Here is a 20,805-nt window from a genome sequence, read left to right as displayed (position 1 = left end):
GATGGCAGTTGTAAGAGTCGAGGGACATGAAAGGGAAGCAGTGGTCGGGAAGGGAGTAAGACAGGGTTGTAGCCTCTCCCCGATGTTATACAATATGTATATTGAGCAAGCAATAAAGGAAACAAAAGAAAAATTCGGAGTAGGTATTAAAATCCATGGAGAAGAAATAAAAACTTTGAGGTTCGCCGATGACATTGTAATTCTGTCAGAGACAGCAAAGGACTTGGAAGAGCAGTTGAATGGAACGGACAGTGTCTTGAAAGGAGGATATATGATGAACATCAACAAAAGCAAAACGAGGATAATGGAATGTAGTCGAATTAAGTCTGGTGATGCTGAGGGAATTAGATTAGGAAATGAGACACTTAAAGTAGTAAAGGAGTTTTGCTATTTGGGGAGCAAAATAACTGATGATGGTCGAAGTAGAGAGGATATAAAATGTAGACTGGCAATGGCAAGGAAATCGTTTCTGAAGAAGAGAAATTTGTTAACATCGAGTATAGATTTAAGTGTCAGGAAGTCAAGTCATTTCTGAAAGTATTTGTTTGGAGTGTTGCCATGTATGGAAGTGAAACATGGGCGATAAATAGTTTGGACAAGAAGAGAATAGAAGCTTTCGAAATGTGGTGCTACAGAATAATGCTGAAGATTAGATGGGTAGATCACATAACTAATGAGGAAGTATTGAATAGGATTGGGGAGAAGAGAAGTTTGTGGCACAACTTGACCAGAAGAAGGGATCGGTTGATAGGACATGTTCTGAGACATCAAGGGATCACCAATTTGGTATTGGAGGGCAGCGTGGAGGGTAAAAATCGTAGAGGGAGACCAAGAGATGAATACACTAAGCAGATTCAGAAGGATGTAGGTTGCAGTAGGTACTGGGAGAGGAAGAAGCTTGCACAGGATAGAGTAGCATGGAGAGCTGCATCAAACCAGTCTCAGGACTGAAGACAGCAACAACAACAACAAATGGAATGTAACAAATATAACAAATTAAAGAACATAGTTCTTATATAGGAAAACAGCAATCCGTAAGTATTATAAATAAACTGGTAGCAGGCTGTTTTTGTGCCACACATTAACCAAAATAAGCAAGGGACTGTCAATAACAATATGCGTATTCCGCATACTGTCCATAAAGGGATTTTACTTAACACCGTTGAAGAACTGGAAATCTATATACGTCGGAGAAAAGATCCAGAAACTCTACTTAATGAGCAACTGGATTTCAGAGAAAAATATTTTTTTGATCTGTTTGAGGGACTATTGTAAAATACTTCACACCCACGATGTTCCATTAGTCTGGATGAGCAAAGATGTCACGAAAACCATATCTTCGCTGTAACGATTCCTTTTAATTAAATTTTTACTACACAATTATTGTCGATTGTGTTTGTACGCTACTGCTTACCGCATTTGTTTATATCTTGTGTTTTATTATATCATATGGACAGACATGACGTAGACGAATGTGCCTATGTTCTTCAATATGTTTGGTACCGTGCCACATTATCATGCATAATATTTACACCTGATCGTTGTTACACAACATATTCCGCTAGATTAAGTGCATGTGTGCATCAACCCATTTCATTACTTATGTCACTTATCTGTGTTTTACTGTTTGACAAGGGATGCCTTGTGTATACGCCATATGTCACTTTTATGTATTTTGCTGTTTGACAAGGGATGTTATTTACCGTTCCCTGCTATGCCGGCGGTTATTGGTATATTTATTAACACTATATTGCAACATAACATTGTGGTGTGATTCTTCAATTTCTCCAGGCGTATTTTATGACGAAATAAATCTCTGGTGTTCACCCGAGATTTATTTCGTCATAACATTGTCCACCCGAGATTTATTTCGTCATAACATTGTGGTTATCGTAGACATTATTTAGTCCGCTCGTCACGTGCCCGTCCAGTGGTTTTATCTGTTCTTTATTGGCACAGTGTCATTAATTTTACGCTCATGATAGCCATCACGTTGCATCCTATGCAGACCAACAACCGTAACGGTAATATAGCTCCTACTTTATAAAATTTCTGTAACATTCCACTACTGATATCGCATATCAGACGTAACATTTTTTAAGTTATTTTGACGAGATGTCTTTTAATTAAAATTTTAATGGTAACAAGAACTCATGTGCATATCACTTACTCATATCATGTACTGATCGACCTTCGCTGGGTCTTCCTGGCAACCTTAGAGCGACCAGGACGCTTTCTCCACAGGTAGCCTCTCTGGCCCTAATAAGACGGTTACTAGATTGGCGTCCTTGCTATATCATCTTTGCTTTGGTCGATAACAGTACATGATAGAGGGCCACACTGTTTAGGTTGTAGTAATTACCTTTTTACACTATAGTTTATAAGCTATAAGATTGTAACGTGTTTTATAATTCCTTTAGATGATAATAATGACTTACAGTAACTAGCACGTTACTTCCTTACCAGCAGAACTGAAACTTACATGATTGGATATGACGGAAACGGTGGGCGGGGCTTCAAGTATTTAATTAGCGGCTGGTGTACATCACGTTGCAGTACACCGCCAGCCACAAGCAAGAGGATTTCCATGCGCGACCGCCTCCGGCAGATATTCATGGTATATAAGAGTTATTTACTGTTTTATGAATATATAATTCGTCCTTTATACACTACTGGCCATTAAAATTGCTACACCAAGAACAAATGCCGATGATAAACGGGTATTCATTGGACAAATATATTACACTAGAATTGACATGCGGTTACATTTTCACGCAATTTGGGTGCATAGATCCTGAGAAATCAGTACCCAGGACAAGCACCTCTCGCCGTAATAACAGCCTTGATACGCCTGGGCATTGATTCAAACAGAGCTTGGATGGCGTGTACAGGTACAGCTGCCCATGCAGCTTCAACACGATACCACAGTTTATCAAGAGTAGTGACTGGCGTATTGTGACGAGCCAGTTGCTCGGTCACTATTGACCAGACGTTTTCAGTTGGTGAGAGATCTGGAGAACGTGCTAGCCAGGGCAGCACTCGAACACTTTCTGTATCCATAAAGGCCCGTACAGGACCTGCAAATGCGGTCGTGCATTATCCTCCTGAAATGTAGGGTTTCGCAGGGATCGAATGAAGAGTAGACCCACGGGTCGTAACACATCTGAAATGTAACGTCCACTGTTCAAAGTGCCGTCAGTGCGAACAAGAGGTGATCGAGACGTGTAACCAGTGGCACCCCATACCATCACGCCGGGTGATACGCCAGTATGGCGATGACGAATACACGCTTCTAGTGTGCGTTCACCGCGATGTCGCCAAACACGGATGCGACCATCATGATGCTGCAAACGCAACCTGGACTTATCCGAAAATATGACGTTTTACCATTCGTGCACCCAGGTTCGTCGTTGAGTACACCATCGCAGCCGCTCCTGTCTGTGATGCAGCGTCAAGGGTAACCGCAGCCGTGGTCTCCGAGCTGATAGTCCATGCTGCTGCAAACGTCATCGAACTGTTCGTGCAGATGGTTGTTGTCTTGCATACGTCCCCATCTGTTGACTCAGGGATCGAGACGTGGCTGCACCATCCGTTACAGCCATGCGGATAACATGCCTGTCATCTCGACTGCTAGTGATACGAGGCCGTTGGTATCCAGCACCGCGTATTACCCTCCTGAACCCACCGATTCCATATTCTGTTAACCGTCATTGGATCTCGACCAATCAGAGCAGCAATGTCGCGATACGATAAACGTCAATCGCGATAGGCTACACTCCGACGTTTATCACAGACGAAATCGTGATTGTACGCATTTCTCCTCTTTACACGAGGCATCACAACAACGTTTCCGCAGGCAACGCCGGTCAACTGATGTTTCTGTATGAGAAATCGGTCGGAAACTTTCCTCATGTCAGCACGTTGTAGGTGTCGCCACCGGCGCCAACCTTGTGTGAATGCTGTGAAAAGCTAATCATTTGCATATCACATGATCTTCTTCTTGTCGGTTAAATTTCGCATCTGTAGCACGTCATCTTCGTGGTGTAGCAATTTTAATGGCCAATAGTCTATGTTTATATCAATTCCTGTTTATTGTAGGTCTGAAGATCATCTTATAAAAAGATCGAAACGGGTCACTGCATTAAATAAGTTATGTAATTGTTTTGAACAGTGACTGTCGCCGCTGCTGTCTGTGGGTCACGGAGCTGCTTGTGGAGGGTATGTGGAATGTTGTGTAAATGTTGGCAACAGTGCCTGTCTCCACTGCTGCCTGTGGATCACGGAGCTGCTCTGTCGGAATACGAAGACTCACCAGTGCGCCTCTCGGGGTCCCTGAGCGTGATCTCCTCTATGAGGACGGGCGGACTGCGGCCCTTGGCGTTGACGGCGAAGACGGTCAGCCAGAAGGGCTGGTCAGGCTGCAGCCCGGCCAGCGCGAAGCGCGGCGCCGTGGCGGCCGTCAGGTTGAGGCGGGCCCCCCGCGCAGAGTGCAGGACCAGCACGAAGTGCTGCGCCAGCCCGCCGTCAAAGCCCGCCTGGCACACCACCTCCACCGACGACGACGTCTGGTTCCACAGCGAGCAGTTGCGCACCGGGAACGGCCGTCCTGCAGGAGGCACGGGGCGCGACACACATTCAGGCATCCTCGTTACTGTTATTATGAACTTTGAACATAGCTGCTAACGTTCTGTGACCGTGTCAGAATTACATTACAACAAATAAGCCCTCGGTCACAAATATTAAGTCAAAATTGACCAGGTTTCGACTCTACTGTAGTTCAATTCTCTTATCTTGGCGGCTCGCACATGCCCGCCCCAGACGAGGGAGATTGCGGCGTTGTGAGTTGCACGCGCCAAGAGAACAGGGACATAGTATAGTTTAGTTCGCGAACTTACGTTTAGGGGAGAGCGCGCAGTTTATGAAGTAAAGCCGCCATGGCCGCGTTAACCCTTTTCGCTGCTACAGAGACGTGCTCCCCGCATTCCGCGCTGTGCGCGATTTTGTCATCACTGCACTGCTCGCCTGTGCTGACACATGGTGTTCCGACTGCTTTGACACACTTATCATTCGATTTCACAAAAACTATTTGGCCCATAAATTTGATTTTTACACATCTTCTTGACGGCTACCTTCCCCCCGTAAAAGACTTAATTTTGTTTCGATGTTCAACGCAGTTACTGTACAGCATTAAATGTAGTAAACCATTGCACGAAAGGGGTCAGGGATTTTCTCTGCCTCGTGATGACTGGGTGTTGTGTGATGCCCTTAGGTTAGTTAGATTTAAGTAGTTCTAAGTTATAGGGGACTGATGACTATGGATGTTAAGTCCCATAGTGCTCAGAGCCATTTGAACCATTGCACCCAAAGTGCACAGTGTATACTTTCTGTATGGTCGATTTTAGTTGCCACTACATATTTCAAAAAATTACATTCAAATGAATAAAATTCGTGAAGTAAGACACTTCGAAATTGTTTTTAAATAAAGAAAATATTAAGAATCGAATAAGGTTGAATCCAAACACCCTAACCATTACGCTAAGCAGCTAGTCATTCAATTGATTTCCTGGAGGACTTTAAAGAATCACGCAAAATACCGACAAACGCTGATGCTATGGCTATGAATTACTCATGTTTCTTCGAAGTACAATAGGAAATAACCAATTACCGCTGTTCTTTATTGCGAAAAAGCTGTTAGCGAGAATGAATTTCCTTGCTATCGCCTAAATTAGGAGGCTTATTGCTTGTTTGGTTTAATTAATTAATGGAATGTGAAGCAATTGGTATAAAGAATGCTTTTTCCAAACTTTCTTTTATAGAAAGTCTGCTATCAGGACATTGCTTTTGTTAACTTACTTTATTTATGACTGAACGTTTCTAAAATTGAAGGCACTCGTCCATGCTTTGCACTGCAGTCTAGTTCTGGCAACGTCGTTCTCTGTTCATTGGCTGGCTGCGTTTTGTGACGTCAGATGCGCAGAACGAACCTAAACTCGGCCGCCATCGTAAATGACGCGCACTTTAGGGGCGCCGTCTTCAGAATTAAACTAACTGTTCTAATACGTAATAGGTATATAAGACATTAATAAACTAAAGTGTGTACTGACTGGAAAGAGATGCAGTACTTACAAGTCACATTAAAAAAAATCTAAGCCGGAAAGCCGACGCCATGAAAAGTTGTAAATAAGATAAGATGGCGAGCCGCTAATGGTTGCTCGTACCTGAGTGAACAAGTGTTGCAACAAAACTGAGGTGCCCACGTTAGAATGTGTGGACAAGTAAACATGGTGTTGCCATCTAGTAGCTGCAGAAACAATTAGACTACTGTACATTCAAAATTAGACACATGAAATTGTAATGAAGCTGATTCAGGCATACCGTAAGCACTAATAATAATAAGATGAAGTTACATGTTTATCTGCTTTAAACAGAGATAATTTTGTAACGTAAAAAAGTCATTTATGGCATACAATTAAACACCAAAAGCGAAACAGGAAAATAACATTTCGACAAACTGCATGAGGAAATTTGAGTCAAAGATCAAACAACGGTTTCATACACTCGAAAAAGTTTTTATTTCGCAGCTGCAGCTGTTCGTTGAGAATGAGGCCATCATGACGAGATAGATGTTTGAAAATCTCCAATTCGCACACCTATTAATGGACATTAGTATGGGCTGTGTATTCCCCTGCGCCTTGGGAGGGCCACCCATGACAAAACTACTTCATTTGGTGTGTAAAATGTTTGAGGCAGGCGAAAAACCTTCAGATTGCATGAGGAATATAATAATTCCAATTTCAATGAAAAGCCGGTGCTGACAGGTGTGAATATTAACGAACTATCAGTTTAATAAGTCATGTTTCCAAAATACTAACACGAATTCTTTACAAAAGACTTAAAAAACTGACAGAGGCCAACCTCGGGGAAAATTAGTTTCTATTTTGGAGAAATGTAGGAGCAGATGAAGCAGTACTGCCCCTACAACCTATCTTAGGACATAGGTTAAGGAAAGGTAAACCTACGTCTGAAGCATTTATAGACTTAGGGAAAGCCTTTGTCAGTGATGACTGGAATACTTTATTTGAAATTTTGAAGAGTGAAAAAGGCTATTTACATCATGCATAGAAACCAGAGGGCAGTTATAAGGATCGAGAGGCAAGAAAGGGAAGCAGTACTTAAGAAGGTAGTGAAATAGCGTTGCAGCCTATCTTCATCGTTATTCGGTCTCTACATTGAGCAAGCAACAAGGGAAACAAAAGAGAAATTTAGACACCGACTTAAAGTTCAGGAAAAAGAAATAAAACCTTTGAGGTTTGCCGTTGACATTGTAATTCTGTAAGCGACAGCAAGGGACTTGGAACAGCAGTAGAACAGAATGGACAGTTTCTTGAGAGGAGGCTATAAGATGAACATCAACAAAAGCAAAACAAGGATAATGGAATATATTCAAATTAAATCAGGCAATGCTGAGGGAATTAGATTACGAAACGAGACACTTAAAGCAGTAGATGAGTTTTCCTATTTGGGCATCAAAATAATCAATGATGGCCGAAGTAGAGTGTGTATAAAATTCAGACTGGAAATGGCGAGAAAAGCATTTCTGAAGAAGAGAATTTTTTTTACATCTGATATAGTGTTAAGTGTCAGGAAGACGTTTTGAAAGTATTTATAGGGGGATGTAGCCATAAATGGAAGTGAAATTTGGACGATAAATTATTTAGACAAGAAGAGAATAGAGTTTTTGGAAATGTGATGCTACTGGGGAAGGTTAGGTTGATAGATCACGTACCTAATGATTAGGTATTGAGCAGAATTGGGGAGAAAAGATATTTGTGGCGCAACCTGACTAGCAGAAGGGATTAGTTGACAGGACACATTCTGAGTCATCAATTTATAATCAATTTAGTTCTGGACGAAAGTATGGAGGGTCAAAATCATAGAGGCACACCAAGAGATGAATACAGTAATCAGATTCGAAAGTATTTAGATTGCAATAGTTATGTGGAGATGAATAGGTCTCCACAGGATAGGGTAACTTGGAGAGCTGCATCAAACCAGTCTTAGCACTGAAAACCACAACACCAACAATAACAACACTTTTTCTCTTTCTATCAAACAGCAACGAGAGGTACATTACGAAACTTAGATACTGCTTGCAACGGATCAGCTTATTTATTTTGTGGAGAAATCGATATTAGTATACCACAGGGATCGATTCAGGACCCTGTTTAAGGTTCAAGAGTGGGTACCCAAGGCACACTTTTTTTTAAAGTATTCAGACATGTATTAGTGAACATTAATATGGGTTGTGTATACCTTTTGCCTTTATGCAGACTTGAACTCTCCTAGAAGACAGTTTCAATGAAGTATCTGAATGTCTGTGGAGGAGTGTCAGACCATTCTTCCGCAAGAGATGTAACTGGAGAAGGTACCAATGTAGGATACTCGGATGTGGAGGGAAGTCGACGTTCTACTTCATCCCTAAAGTGCTTGTTCATAAATAATGTTCTCGTGTCACTCACGATTTTCTTTTATTTGTGTTTTACACGGCGCATTTGGAAAGTGATTCCCATTTTCGAGTGTGTATTTCTTTGTACTATCCTTTTCTTATAATGTTTTCGAAGTGTGACGTTCTACTTTATTTTATTAACTTTACTGCAATATACAAAAAACACTCAATTTCAAGTTTGTTATCGATTTTTCATGTAGTTAGTGGTAAAATTTGGAAGAACTTGAACCTACAGTTTTCTTATGGTCCATTTCTACAGTCTCTTACATGATAAACATCATTCACATCTTCAGTGCACAGTACACATCGAGAGTAACTAACATAAACGGTTATAAAGATGTTTTTGGGTGTAGTTGACAAAGAAAATGTTTCAAGTCCTCTACAGATATGGCTCTGTACAGAAGGTGTGTATCTTTACAATATCGATTACAATTTTCTCACATCTCTTTTACAGTGGTGTTTATTTCTATATGTTACTACTTTTATTGAAGAATATTGTCGAATCATATGAAGAAATTCACCGATTCACTTTCAAGTTTTCGTTTAGCACCTTGTCTTCGTATTTTCTCTAATCAGCTCGCACTAATGGTTTGGTTTTTTAGTCACTTCCCCCAAAGCAATCAACCAAGCTAAGCAAAACTGTGCACTAGCCAACAAGAAAGAGGAAAATAAATCAAGAAAAACTGGAAGGAAACCGATGAAGCAATTGGTATAATCCCTAATTTTCAGCAAATTTGGAGGTTTTTCGGACACTTTCGAAGGTACTGACTTGCCATCAAGTCGTGTTACGATACTATAACAGCAAAATTCACTACATCAGATTCAGTAATACGATTGAGTGCCGTGTCATACCGAAAGATAGCGGTGGATGACCCAGATACCAAAAAATGGGTGCATTTGAGCTGTAATATTGGTCGCAAAGAAACTCTTCAAAATTCTAACTTCTTGGTTTCCTTCATTTCTCTTCAAACCGGTTTATTCCAGGTATCAAATAAAACCTACGAAGAGAAACTGTCTGCAGTAGTGATGTGATAACATTCTAAATATACAGGACGCCTTACGGACAAACTTAAGGCATCCAGAGATCAGGAGATTAGGCCGGCAATGTATGCTGACAACACGAAATCTGTTCTGCGCACCCGAATGCTCGCTCCAAAGATATTTCTGTTGTATGGTCAGAGTGTTTATCTCGCAGGCATACTTCTGTTGGTGGCCTCTTTGGTTTGGCCAGGTCTTAGGTGGGGGCAATGAGGTAGTTGGAAAGGGAGTCTGCAGAGGGGACTGGAGGACAGTCGGTGTTCGCGAGCGACACAGAGAGGGCAGCGCAGGCTGCCCGTGGAACGGCCGCGTGTGTGAAGGAGCAGAGGGCGCTGAGTTTGGAGCGGCTGGCGGCTGTTGCAACGTGTCGACTCACGGAACTGCTTACTGCCACTCTGCTGGACACTGTCCTGCTTGGTTAGCCACTTTATTTGACCCTCTCTGTTTGGATCTTGTTCTTTGGCTTTGACCGATAATAGTCACTGTTAAGTCTCCCCTACCCGCAGTGTGTTGTGCTCCAACACCATATCGGCGTTGCTGGTATTTGACTGGACTTCATCCTGCCTACCTTCATAGTTCCTAGAGCATCTCACGTTCTACAGAACTTTCAGCTTGCTAATCGGTTGTCGGTAATGTAATTCTGGAACTTCTGTCCCCGACCTGAGAGGGGTGTTTAGAAGATAAAGTGGTCGCCGTTTCAGAGGGGAGTACAGTAGAACCCCTCTAATCCGACCTTGGATGGTCCGTCACTTCGGTTAGTCCGACCACGCTCAGCCTCGCGAGCCTCTGCCGACTTGTCACTGACTGGATGCCTGTATGGCCATTGTTGCGGTATCTATCGCTGTGCACATTGTTATACTATACGTTACTGTACAGTGTGTACAGTTGTCTGTTTTTCAACATGTATGGATTCAATCGTAAACACGTAACTCTTTCACTAAATGAAAAATTAGCAGTGCCGTAGACTGGACAAAGCAGAATCACTCCAAAAAATTGCAAAGGAACTGAATGTAGGTGTTATGACAATTAACGATTGGAGGAAGAATCGGAAAGACATTGAATTCTATACAGTTACGATTGATGGTGAAATCACTCTGAAGAATCGCAAAACATTAAAATAGTCTAAACTTAAACTGCTTGATAACGCATTGTGGATGTGGTTTTGTCAAGAAAGAAGGAAATGAGCTCCAATATCTGGGCCAATTCTCAAAGAAAAAGCGATAGTTTTGCATAAAAAACTGTAAGCCGCAAGTAAATTTGCTGCCAGTGAACGCTGGATTGATCGTTGGAAAGCTCGTCACGGTGTCCGATTTGTTTCTATTTCTGGTGAAAAACTATCTGCCGATGCAGCAGCTGCTAAGCAGTTTTAAGTTTCAAGAAATTGTAGAAGAAAATGAACTGTTACCCTGCGAAGTAGGTAACATCGACGAAAAAGGGCTGAACTTTAAAATGTTGCCAACAAAAACGCTCGCAGCTTCAAATGAATCCGTTCTACAAACGAAACTTATAAAAGACAGAATAACAGTCATTCTTTGTGGCAACGCAGATGGTACCCACTAGCTCCCCTTATTCGTCATTTTCAAATTTAAGAAGCCAAAGGCATTCAAAAATATAAACTTATCTTCCTTGCCGGTTTATTATCACAATGAAAAATTTTCTTGGATGGACTGCAATATTTTTAAATACTGGTTTTTCTAAGAGTTTGCGCCATGGGTTGAAAAAGACCTGAAGCAAAAAAAAAAAAAAAAATCAGCCTGTTCATGCTCTACTACTGTTGGATAACGTACTATCACATCCATCTGAGAAGCATCTGGTGAAAGGGGACATAAAAGCTCTCTTTCTGCGTCGTAATGTGACCTCTACAACCAATGGATCAGGGCGTTATCCAATGGTTAAAAAGGCGATATCACAGAAAGTATATCAGCTAAATCTGAAGGAGATCATAACGTATTTGAGGCAATGAAATCCCTGAACATCAAAGATGCTATCTACACAATCGCTGGAGCATGGGATGAACTGAAACCTGACACACTGCGGAAATCGTGGCGTAAGTTTTGTCCACGAAAATGACTGAAAATGAGCATACCGAAGATGAGAAAAACAACGATGCACTGGAAATCGTTAAAGGTCTACAACTCTGGAGCCGACCGTCCCTGCCAGTGAAGTTGAAGAGTGGATCAACGAATGTGAGAAAGACTGTGACACTTTTGAAGAGCTCAATGACGAGCAGATTTGTTGCCGCTGTTAGCCAGGTCTCGGACGTCGAAGACGAACCGCCCATCCGGATTTCACACAACGATGCAAAAAATCCTTTTGACATCGAGCAGAATCGAACTTCAACTCCAATTGACGTTTTGTGGATAAAAAATGGAGGGAGTCTGCACGTAAATCTAGAATAACATCTGCTAAACAAAAATGTATCACTGGCTTTTTTTCCATGTAATTTGTTTTCGTTTTTACTGTAAAAACAGTGCATACAGTATAATCATTTCTTAGTATATACGTACAGTATTTTATTTTTTGTAAAAAAAAAATCTTATTTACATACAGTGCTATAAACATTTTTTAGTTTACAGTATATATCGTTTATACGTTGTGAAGTACAGTACAATACTGTAATTTGTTTGTCGTCTTTCCTTTTAAAACCAATACATATTATAGTGTGTGTAGACGTTTCTTCGTTAGTATATTGTTTAAAACTGTGTAAAAAAACATCATTTATATTACCGTAGACGTCTATTAGTTCTTAAATCGTTTAATTGTTTGTACTAACTGTCTTTTTATAATTTTTGCTATATATTAGATTTTTCGGACAATCCGACCTTTTTTTCTTTCCGACCATGGTCCCGGTCCCGAAGGAGACGAATTAGAGGGGTTCTACTGTAGCGTAATCTTAATCTTTATGGTCTAAAATCTATTATATCCCTTTAAAGACTGCTCTGTGCGACCTCACTATTTCCAAATTGTATGCGAGATGTGTCCACAAAGTAAGTTCCGTTTGGTTACATAAAGCAAACGTGTACAGATACAGAATAAATTTTTATTGTAAAAAATCTACAACTGTTAAACAACTTTTCTACATAGCCTCCGATGTTCTGTACGAACTTGTCATAACGTGGCACAAATTTTTGTATGCCTTCTTCACAGAACGTTGCCGCCTGTGCATCCAACCATGAGGTAACATGTTCTTTCAGCTCGTCTTCATTGTTGAAGTGTCGACCACCAAGGACAGATTTTTCATGTAAGAAGAGATGAAAGTCGCCAGGAGCGATGTCCGGTTGTCCTTAATCTTCTGTCCAATTCTGTGAACCAATTCATTAGTAACCATAGACAAGCGTCCACTTTGTTCTTCATCGTGAACTTGACCACGTCCTTCATTCAACAGTCTCACCCATCTTCTAACCATTGAATCACTCACAACATTTTGGCCGGCCGGATTGGGCGAGCGGTCCTAGGCGCTACACTATGGAACCGCGCGGCCGCTACGGTCGCAGGTTCGAATCGTGCCTCGGGCATGGATGTGTGTGATGTCCTTAGTTGTAGGGGACTGGTGACCACAGAAGTTCAGTCCCATAGTGCTCAGAGCCATTTTTGAACTCACAGCATTTTGTCCGTAAACCTCGCAGATTTGCCGATGAATTTCCTTTGGTTTAACTTTCTTTACAATTAAAAAACGGATCACAGACCTGATTTCACACGCGACGACATTTTGAATTACGGCTGACATTATAAAGAAGCACCACAAAGCACAAGTCGGCAGCAGCGATCTGAAAATGGAGTACTTGTCTTCTCCTTGAATCAGAGTAACTGCCACGCATGCTCGGAACTGCGATCGTAGCGCTGCCGCGGTTAGAAATAGAAACGGAACTCACTTTGTGGACGACCCTCGTACATTTATTTAATGGTGTAAGTCTCCCTTGAAAGTTACTTAAGCTTGAGAAGTTGTTTTTAAATTCGCCTTTAGAGCCGCCTCAAGATAATTTTTTTCTATTTTGATCCACCCTTTAAAGGGAGTCGAGAGTAATTTTTACCTTGATTTTGGAAAGGATTTTTATATACCTTTTAAAAGGGGTTTGGTATGAATTGTGCACTTTGTAATCATCAGTTTAAATCAAACCTTAATGTTCGTCTTGTGCTCTTGCTATTCACTGAGTTAAGGTTAAGTGTAAGTCTCTAACAATTGCTACCAACTAACTTGTTGATTAGTAGGGTAGCCTGTATGACTTCCTTTTTAGTCTGTTTAGATCGACCCAGCCTCTTTGCGTACAACAGTTGAGGTTACACCATGGCGTCTAGGTCAACATTGTCAGCATGTCATACATTGTTCTTAATACTGTGAAGAAGTTGCCTTCCATCCAAATTTTGAGTAAAGCTATGGATTTACGTGCATGTAATTTTCAAGTATCAGAATTATTTTGTACAGGAAGTTTTTATTTAAATTCCGTTTCAATTAAGTTCTGTGTAAACACTGGATTCTAGTCAGTTTTGCAGTTCAGATTACGAAGCCTATCTGTAAGATAATGTTTATCTAATTGTTTCAAGTAAATCTTGCTTTAATTAATGTCTATCCAAATATGTGTTGTGGTTGTTCAGATTGTTGACCTTGTCTATAAAACCGCAATAGCTTAAATTTTCTATGTATGGCACCAGTGTAAACTCTCCCAAGTGTCTCAGTCAGTGAAGAAAAATTATATCTTTGGTGCGTCCTCGACTTTGGGCTTAGTCCTTCTACTCTAGCAGCCTATGTCCTATATCGGACTTCCCACAATCACTGTCAGCCATGACCTGAAACCATACGTGATGGTTTCTCACACCATGACACCAGGGTAACACCGCTGTACCTCTCCACAGCATTAGAAGAATGGGACTCCTCCTCAGGTCCTGGTTGTGAACGTGATGACTAGCATACTCGTCGTCAATGTCATGATCGACGACGTCTGGCCAACACTTGGGAGGATTACCGCTGTGTTGTGCTCCGAATACACCTTAACACCTTCACATCTGCAGCTGACATCCGGTAACTGTGCAACGTTCTGTGTCATACAGCGCCATTGGTCAGAGTCTAGGAGCAGCTAGACTGCCGATTAATGGCATCCCATTGTGTTCAGTGATGAGTCGTGGTTCTGCTCTAAACCTGGGGGACCATTATTGGCCAATATGGCCGCGACCTATATTCCCACCCAATCCATCACTGGGCCACTGACACATCAGGCAATTCCCCAAATTTGGGTATTGCATGATTCGACCAGACAGTCAAATGGAGATCCACAATGAGGCACCTCTCAAACTCTGTCAGATGCTGATAACAGTCCATCAATGGGACACTGACACATCCGACAGTTCCCCAAATCTGGGTATTGCATGATTCGACGAGACAGTGAAATGAAGATCCACAATGCGGCATCTCTCAGACTCTTGCCAGATGCTGATAACGGTCCATCACTGGGCCAGTGTCATATCCGACAGTTCGCCAAATCTGGGTGTTGCATGATTCGATCAGACAGTCAGATGGAGATCCACAATGCGGTACCTCTCAGACTCTGTCAGATGCTGATAACAGTGTCTCACACTCAGCATCTCTGTATCCCTCACAGTGATCACTCACCTGACTTCTCATGCCCCTTGTCTGCCCTCCAAGCTTGGTGACAACACTAAATACGAACAGCCTTAATACCCTCTGGTGGCCGTTCCGCCTGTCACAGAAAACTGCAAATCTAATTTTGGAAATTTGTGGTAAGGGTCTATGGGACCAAACTGCTGAGCTCATCGGTTGCTAGGCTTACACACTAATTAATGTAACTTAAACTAACTTACGCTAAGGACAACACAGGCACCCATGCACGAGGAAGGAATCGAAACTCAGACGGAGGGAGCAGCGAGAACGACGACTAGACGCCTTAGAACTCGCGGCTACACCGCGCGGCTGCAACTCTGATCATTTACATACCCGCCTATGGTGAGTACATTTAGAAAAATGTATTGACATCAAACCATGTCTTCCGGGTGCTTCACTTTTTTTTATCAGGCTGTGTATACCTTCCTGCTGTGCCTTTTGCTTTTATGTTGTGTATTTCTGAACCTTTTTAAAATCTCGGACCCAGTCTGTTGTTAACTTCTCAGCCCAGAGTGACTTGAGGATCCATTTTGTCAGCCTATTGTCATTCATCCTGTACAACAATCCGAAAAATATTTTTCTAATCGTGTGTGTTTTTCTTGTACTTCCTCATACCTTATTAATTTCCAGTCTACATTGCTTATCACTGGAGCTACAATTATTTCTCACAGTGATTCTTACATTTCTGATTTGTCCAATTTACAATTCAGTGCTAGTTAAGCATTCACTTGTGTAGAGCCATTGTGTTTTCAATACCGGGTTGCGATGCGTTGTTTATGGATTTATTGATACTAGTATCGCCTGCTGTAGAAATTCGACCTGTTGAGTTAGTGGACCCAAGCTGTGATCCATGTCATTTATCTTAAAAGGCTACACTCTACGTAAAACTGTGTCAAAAGTTTTATCCTCAAATGTGACCCACAGCAATGCTACGAGCATTCTTGAAATAATTCTTTGATTTCTCTTTAATTGTTCAATCAATTTAAGTGAGTCCTTGGTACTGTGCGCTGAAAAATAAATTTTGTGTTAACAGTGGTGAACTAAATTTTCCGTTATGACAACACAGTGTGAATGCCGTTCTATCACGTAAAGTAACCTCAGACGTAAAATGATATGGATTACAAAATGTGCATTGTAAATTCATCAAACCGTAATTACAACTCTCAAAATTATTTGGAATTAAGTTCAATGCATATTTAAATTAATATTTCAAAAAACAATACGTCTGCATCATTCCTTTTCCCTACACAGAAACTGTGTCTCTCTAGCTCTTCGTCTTTCAGTCCAATAGGTTAGTTTTCGTCTTCAGGGTAAATCCAAAGACAAATATTGTTTTTGTATAAGAGGGGAAGTTGTAGCTACTCAGTGTGAAGAAATCGAAAATTAGGAATAATTCAGATTTTGGGGTTATAGCGGCAAACAAACGCAAAGTTAGCTCCGTTTTCTCTTAGACGAAAGTAAGTGAAAGAACGACACTAATTAACGTTTTTTGCCCTCACGGCGTCGTTACTACGTTTTGTTTTCCACCGTTGGCAATATCAACGACATAGCAGTTGTGTCATTTTAGCTGCCCGGTATGTGTATCTTACTGTAATAGAACTATCTGCAACATTTAAACATGAATGTCCCTAGAACGCGATTTCACGAAACGTTATTACATTCGCGTATTATTTCTACCAGAGCACCTGATCGGTACACAGAGCACAAATTGGCACCATTTCCGTTTTCGATGTTCACGTATTGTATATTTTAACGCAGGATAGAGAAAGTATCATTAGAGCTATAAATGCGACGGTATCTGCTTCCTCTTACCACTTTTAATGGCTACGTACACACATGATCTTTTCTTTGTGTTCGTCTGTGGCAAAGTAGCTTTCGAAATATATAAGTTGCATTGGCCTCCTTGTGTAATTGATATTAAAAATCGGTACTGCAATTTTCATGTTCACGTATTAATATTATGACCTTTTTATTGGAAACAATTTTTGTCTTCGGTATGCTCCTTCCATTTTGTGTGTCCTATCAGTTACGGCAAATTTTTTCAACCTATTTTCTTGAATTCTCTCTCCTAGATACCTGAACTTTATTTTCATCAAAGAGTCAGGCTATTTCCGTGAAAATAACGCCTTTTAAGTGCACCATAACGTCATTAAACTGTACGTCGGTTCATTTTACAATAATTGTTTCATTATTTAAATAGGTAAAATAATTTAGAGTTGTAATCAAGCAGAGTCATGTTCCTTTGTTTCGATATATTGAATCGCTGATGAAATTTACACATATCTACATTTCGTGGGGCACCTAAGCACCACATCTGTCACATTTGGTTATTTTATGCTGTTTTCAACGTCTTTTGGAGCAATTTCTTACAGATGTTAAATCATCAACACTAGCTCATTGATCAAATTTGTCCAGCGTCTTATGTCTGCACGGTGAACATGGTCATATATATGTTTTGGTTTCCACTATAAACGTTCTTCTTCTATATCATCGTCATTATCAGTCTGTGTAAGGACTTGCTTCGTGCTGTGACGAGCTACCGCCTCATGAGCCTCTAGAGTGCAAGCACACAGTGTATGTCTTTTGTTAGAATTTTATTTGCTTAAATTCACACAAGCCATGTCCATCAGATTTAAATTTATCTTTAGGATCAACTTCTTAGTTTTTATTTGTGTATCATAAACCACCATCTGCTGAACACAAACTTCAGTTCCTTCCATTGATTGATTGTGCTTGCTTACAGATGACGTACGCAGCAAACACTTTCTTGTTGTACTGTGAACGTTCTAGTTGTTGTCCTGTTTTAGTCATGTAGTAAAGGCCTATACAGGCTGCAGATGCTTGGAACAAGTGGAACTTCCTGGCAGATTAAAACTGTGTACCGGACCGAGACTCGAACTCGGGACCTTTGCCTTTCGAGGGCAAGTGCTGTACCATCTGAGCTATCCACGCACGACTCACAACCCGTCCTCACAGCTTCAATTCTGCCAGTATATCGTCTCCTACCTTCCAAACTTCAGAGAAGGTCTTCTGCGAACCCAGCAGAACTAGCACTCCTGGAAGAAAGGATATTGCGGAGACATGGCTTAGCCACAGCCTGGGGGATGTTTCCAGAGAGTGATTTTCACTCTGCAGTGCAGTGTGCGCTGATATGAAACTTCCTGGCAGATTAAAACTGTGTGCCGGACCTAGACTCGAACTCGGGACGTTTACCTGGTTCGCAGAAGAGCTTCTGTGAAGTTTGGAAGGTAGGAGACGAGGTACTGGCAGAATTGAAACTGTGACGACGGGTCGTGAGTTGTCCTTGGGTAGCTCATATGGTAGAGCACTTGCACGCGAAAGGCAAAGGTCCTGAGTTCGAGTCTCGGTCCAGCACACAGTTTTACTCTGCCAGGAAGTTTCATGATGAGTATGTTGCGTCTCAGCAGCCGTAAGCGGACGTGCATTGTCCTGCTGAAAAAGCTGTCGAAGAAATGGCAGTAGCACGGGGTTAACAACCAGCAGAATATAGCGGGCACTACAACTCTCGGTAGTAGTACTCCTGTACCATCTTGCTTTCCAAAATGAGTCAGGCAGAATACTACAGTACTATCTCGTACACACGTTTTGGGAAATGTTGACGAGGAAATTAGAGGAATTAAAGCTGCCATCCTTTCTATAACAGTCTTGGAATGGATCAGCAAAGGAAGCTCATTGTTATACCAGAAGAACTCTCCATTAGATATTTTCGGTTGCGGGGTATAGATCCAGATGTTAGGTAAGCTCTTACTAAGCCGCGCCGGATAGAGTCTGATGTACTGACATCTCGATAGGAGGTGTGACTGTAGTGTAGTGTCTCTGGACTTGTAGTTGCCGTGGCGATCTCAGAAACAAGCCCTGCGCGCCTAACGGGGACTTAGTAAGAGGCGAGTACTGAAGTACGTCGCTGCCTGTCAGCTGCCAGCTCTCCGAGAAACAAGCCCTGCGCGATGCAGAGCCAGTTTTCTGGTGTCGAGAGTCGTCTCGGATTGTAGTGGACTGCTTGACTTGCGGATATGGCGGTCCGTTCGTCGAGTGCAGCCGTCGCTATTATTCACCTGTCTGCTCACGCGGTTCCTTCCTTGCACGCCCCTATGACATTTGTTGCAGTCTAATTTGGTGGAACAGTCACCATACTGACTGAGAGTGCACTGGTGCATGTTTAGCTTACCTTACGTGATTTTGGGAATTATAAGGTTTTATGGGCCATGCTGTGGCGTAAAATTCGAAGATTTACACTACTGGCCATTACAATGGCTACACCGCGAAGATGTGGTGCAGACGCGAAATTTAACCGACAGGAAGAAGTTGCTGTGACATGCAAATGATAAACTTTACAGAGCATTCACACAAGGTTGGCGCCGGTGGCGACACCTGCAACACGAGAAAAGTTTCCAACCGATTTCTCATACACAAACAGTAGTTGACCGGCGGCGCCTGGTGTAACGTTGTTGTGATGGATGCCTCGTGCAACCAGGAGAAATGCGTACCATCACGTTTCCGACTTTGATATAGGTCCGATTGTAGCCTATTGCGATTGCGGTTTATCGTATCGCGACATTGCGGCTCGCGTTGGTCAAGATCCAATGACTGCTAGCAGAATATGGAATCGGTGGGTTCGGGAGGGTAACACGGAACGCCGTACTGGATCCCAACGGCCTCGTATCACTAGCAGTCGTGATACAGGCATGTTATCCGCATGGCTGTAACGGATGGTGCAGCCACGTCTCGATCCCTGAGTCAACAGATGGGGAAGTGTGCAAGACAACAACCATCAGCTCGGAGACCATGGCTGCGGTTACCCTTGTCGCTGCATCATACACTCCTGGAAATTGAAATAAGAACACCGTGAATTCATTGTCCCAGGAAGGGGAAACTTTATTGACACATTCCTGGGGTCAGATACATCACATGATCACACTGACAGAACCACAGGCACATAGACACAGGAAACAGAGCATGCACAATGTCGGCATTAGTACAGTGTATATCCACCTTTCGCAGCAATGCAGGCTGCTATTCTCCCATGGAGACGATCGTAGAGATACTGGATGTAGTCCTGTGGAACGGCTTGCCATGCCATTTCCACCTGGCGCCTCAGTTGGACCAGCGTTCGTGCTGGACGTGCAGACCGCGTGAGACGACGCTTCACCCAGTCCCAAACATGCTCAATGGGGGACAGATCTGGAGATCTTGCTGGCCAGGGTAGTTGACTTACACCTTCTAGAGCACGTTGGGTGGCACGGGATACATGCGGACGTGCATTGTCCTGTTGGAACAGCAAGTTCCCTTGCCGGTCTAGGAATGGTAGAACGATGGGTTCGATGACGGTTTGGATGTACCGTGCACTATTCAGTGTCCCCTCGACGATCACTAGAGGTGTACGGCCAGTGTAGGAGATCGCTCCCCACACCATGATGCCGGGTGTTGGCCCTGTGTGCCTCGGTCGTATGCAGTCCTGATTTGGCGCTCACCTGCACGGCGCCAAACACGCATACGACTATCATTGGCACCAAGGCAGAAGCGACTCTCATCGCTGAAGACGACACGTCTGCATTCGTCCCTCCATTCACGCCTGTCGCGACACCACTGGAGGCGGGCTGCACGATGTTGGGGCGTGAGCGGAAGA

General features: G+C 42.4%; 1 protein-coding gene across 1 annotated transcript in view; it reads right to left on the bottom strand.

Annotated features, from left to right (window-relative positions):
* The window catches only part of LOC126315420 (nephrin-like), a 478,744-nt gene that overhangs the window by 46,573 nt on the left and 411,366 nt on the right, over positions 1-20,805 (bottom strand). The window contains exon 11 of the mRNA XM_049992703.1: positions 4,313-4,606. Within this exon, the coding sequence (XP_049848660.1) occupies positions 4,313-4,606 (294 nt within the window). The remainder of the gene's footprint in view (positions 1-4,312; positions 4,607-20,805) is intronic.

This window comes from Schistocerca gregaria, chromosome 1, assembly GCF_023897955.1.
Source record: "Schistocerca gregaria isolate iqSchGreg1 chromosome 1, iqSchGreg1.2, whole genome shotgun sequence".
Taxonomy (NCBI): Eukaryota; Metazoa; Arthropoda; class Insecta; order Orthoptera; family Acrididae; genus Schistocerca; species Schistocerca gregaria.
Note: the sequence above shows the minus strand (reverse complement) of the source record. Positions and strands in the feature narration are given on the sequence as shown.